The sequence below is a fragment of the Octopus bimaculoides genome, chromosome 3, assembly GCF_001194135.2.
Source record: "Octopus bimaculoides isolate UCB-OBI-ISO-001 chromosome 3, ASM119413v2, whole genome shotgun sequence".
In the NCBI taxonomy this organism is placed as follows: domain Eukaryota; kingdom Metazoa; phylum Mollusca; class Cephalopoda; order Octopoda; family Octopodidae; genus Octopus; species Octopus bimaculoides.
In genome coordinates, this window is record NC_068983.1 from 23,457,932 (window position 1) to 23,460,191 (window position 2,260).

Genomic DNA, 2,260 nt, shown 5'->3' on the forward strand with positions numbered 1-2,260 from the left:
GGGTTGGACGACTTGACTGAGGACCGGTGAAACCGGATGGCAACACCAGCCTCCAATCTGATTTGGCAGAGTTTCTACAGCTGGATGCCCTTCCTAAGGCCAACCACTCAGAGAGTGTAGTGGGTGCTTTTACTTGTCACCCGCACAAAGGCCAGTCAAGCGGTACTGGCAACAGCCACGCTCAAAATGGTGTATTTTATGTGCCACCCGCACAAGAGCCAGTCCAGGGGCACTGGCAACGATCTCGCTCAAAAATCCTACGAAGGCCAGTCAGGCGGTACTGGCAACGGCCTCTGCCAAATTCATTTTTTGACTCATGTAAAGTCATTCAAGTCAGTGCATGAAATGAGATAGTTTTCTTTTAATTGAATATCTCTTTAACCCTTTAGTGTTTAAGCTGGCTATGTGTGGCTCTAATATTCTACCTGTTTTTATGTTCAAACCAGCCAGATCTGGCCTCTCACATTTACCCTACATTGTCATTTTAAAAATAAACAGTCACTTCATGCTATGTGATAATGTTTGATTAATTCAAAACAATATGAATAAATGAGCATTACAATTGACAGTAAACTGAATACTAAAGAATTAAAGAGATTTTGACAAGAAAAAAATATATGTAGACTATATCCAAACAACAAATATGAGTAAGGAATGCTTTAAACAAGATGAAGTTTTTGTATGAATAATGATGTTTAAAAATAAAAATTGCAATAGGTTTATTTTTAATAAAGCTGATTAGTTCAACAAAATAATTTTCATAAATAATGAATACAGATTCATCTAAATTCTTAATTCTTCGAGCCCAAATTGTATAGGCAATGGTCAAGATTTAATCCATGGATACGTTGTGATTTCTTTGTGTGTTTATGTATTTCTGTGAGGAAATAAAACAGATTGCTAGCTGAGTTCTGAAATGCATCACACAAATTGAAGTAAAACTAAGAAATCACTTCACTCACAAACTGATAGTTGACTAAATACGAACTGCACATTCAATATATGTAAAATATAAATATTTCTTCGGCTGCAAAAAAAACTATGAGGAACAGACTTTAGCTCTGGGCTTATAATGAAATAAATATATTTGATAAATGCTAATTAATCTATCTTGGAGATCATTTCAACATATATCTATTCCTAAACTCTGTGAAATGAAGTTTGAATACTTAATGCCCAGGTGCATGGTGAAATGCTTCATCAAATGACTTGAACAGATTGCTATTTAGATACCGATACTCTATCTATTTACCCATGTTGGTCATTATAATCAGATCTTTAGTTGAAGAAACCAGAAGGATTATAATTGAAGCCTCTTCAACAAAATCTAGCCATAATATTTTTTTAGTGTAAATGGTAATCTTGAGGTTTCTTAATAGAAAATTCAAAAAACTATACCATTGGAAATATTACATTATCCTGTGTTATTTTTTAGTTGATAAATTCATGTATTTGTTTGATTTTATTTTGAAGGTCGAAATCTCCAAAGAGCAAACGTCGTAATTCACCTTCTCGTAGCTGGTCCAGAGGCAGGCGGCGTACTCGACGTTCATATAGTGTGTCTTCATACTCCTCAAGGTAATAAACACAGAACAGTTTATTTGCATCACGTTTAAACAATATCTTTCTAGAATGTTATACGAAACAACTTCTTTAACTTTTAACTGTAAACCTACAAATTATTTATACAAATTTATTTATTTACAAATTTGCTGTCTTCAAAATATTATGCTTATTTTCACTATATTATAAGTTAATAAATTCACATTTCTTATTAAATTTGATATTCTTGAATGTCAGCAATGTATGTAATTTTTCTCTATATATTTTTAAATATGATGTATTTAAAAGAAGAAAAAAAAAAATCTGCCTTCTCTCATCGTGCGCTATTTCACAGTTTTTGTGTTAACTATTATCTGCCTTTTGCAGTTCATATTCTAATTCATTCTGCTCCAGGTCCTCGTCTTACTCTTCCTACACTAGTCGGTCATCATACAGCCGGTCTTCATCATATAGTTCAAGGTGGGTAACTTTTCACTAATTTTAATTACATATATATATATATATATAAAAAAAAGGTAAAAAAATGAAGTTTGTGCGATTAAAATGCCGCACTACAAACAGTTGCATTGTCCTCCAGAACAGGGTACATAACTCTGCTCACCCCGTCTAGTTTTTTTGACTCAACAAAAACAGGTTCTGCTCCTGTTTTATGTACAAGCGATTAGTTGTGGAAAGAACATCCTGCTGTAAAAATATA

The 2,260-nt window shown here is 33.2% G+C and overlaps 1 protein-coding gene across 1 annotated transcript in view; it reads left to right on the forward strand.

Annotated features, from left to right (window-relative positions):
* LOC106883042 (zinc finger CCCH domain-containing protein 18) overlaps positions 1 to 2,260 on the forward strand; it is a 42,234-nt gene that overhangs the window by 29,090 nt on the left and 10,884 nt on the right. The window contains exons 12-13 of the mRNA XM_052966715.1: positions 1,474 to 1,578; positions 1,957 to 2,022. Coding sequence (XP_052822675.1) covers positions 1,474 to 1,578; positions 1,957 to 2,022 — 171 coding nt within the window. The remainder of the gene's footprint in view (positions 1 to 1,473; positions 1,579 to 1,956; positions 2,023 to 2,260) is intronic.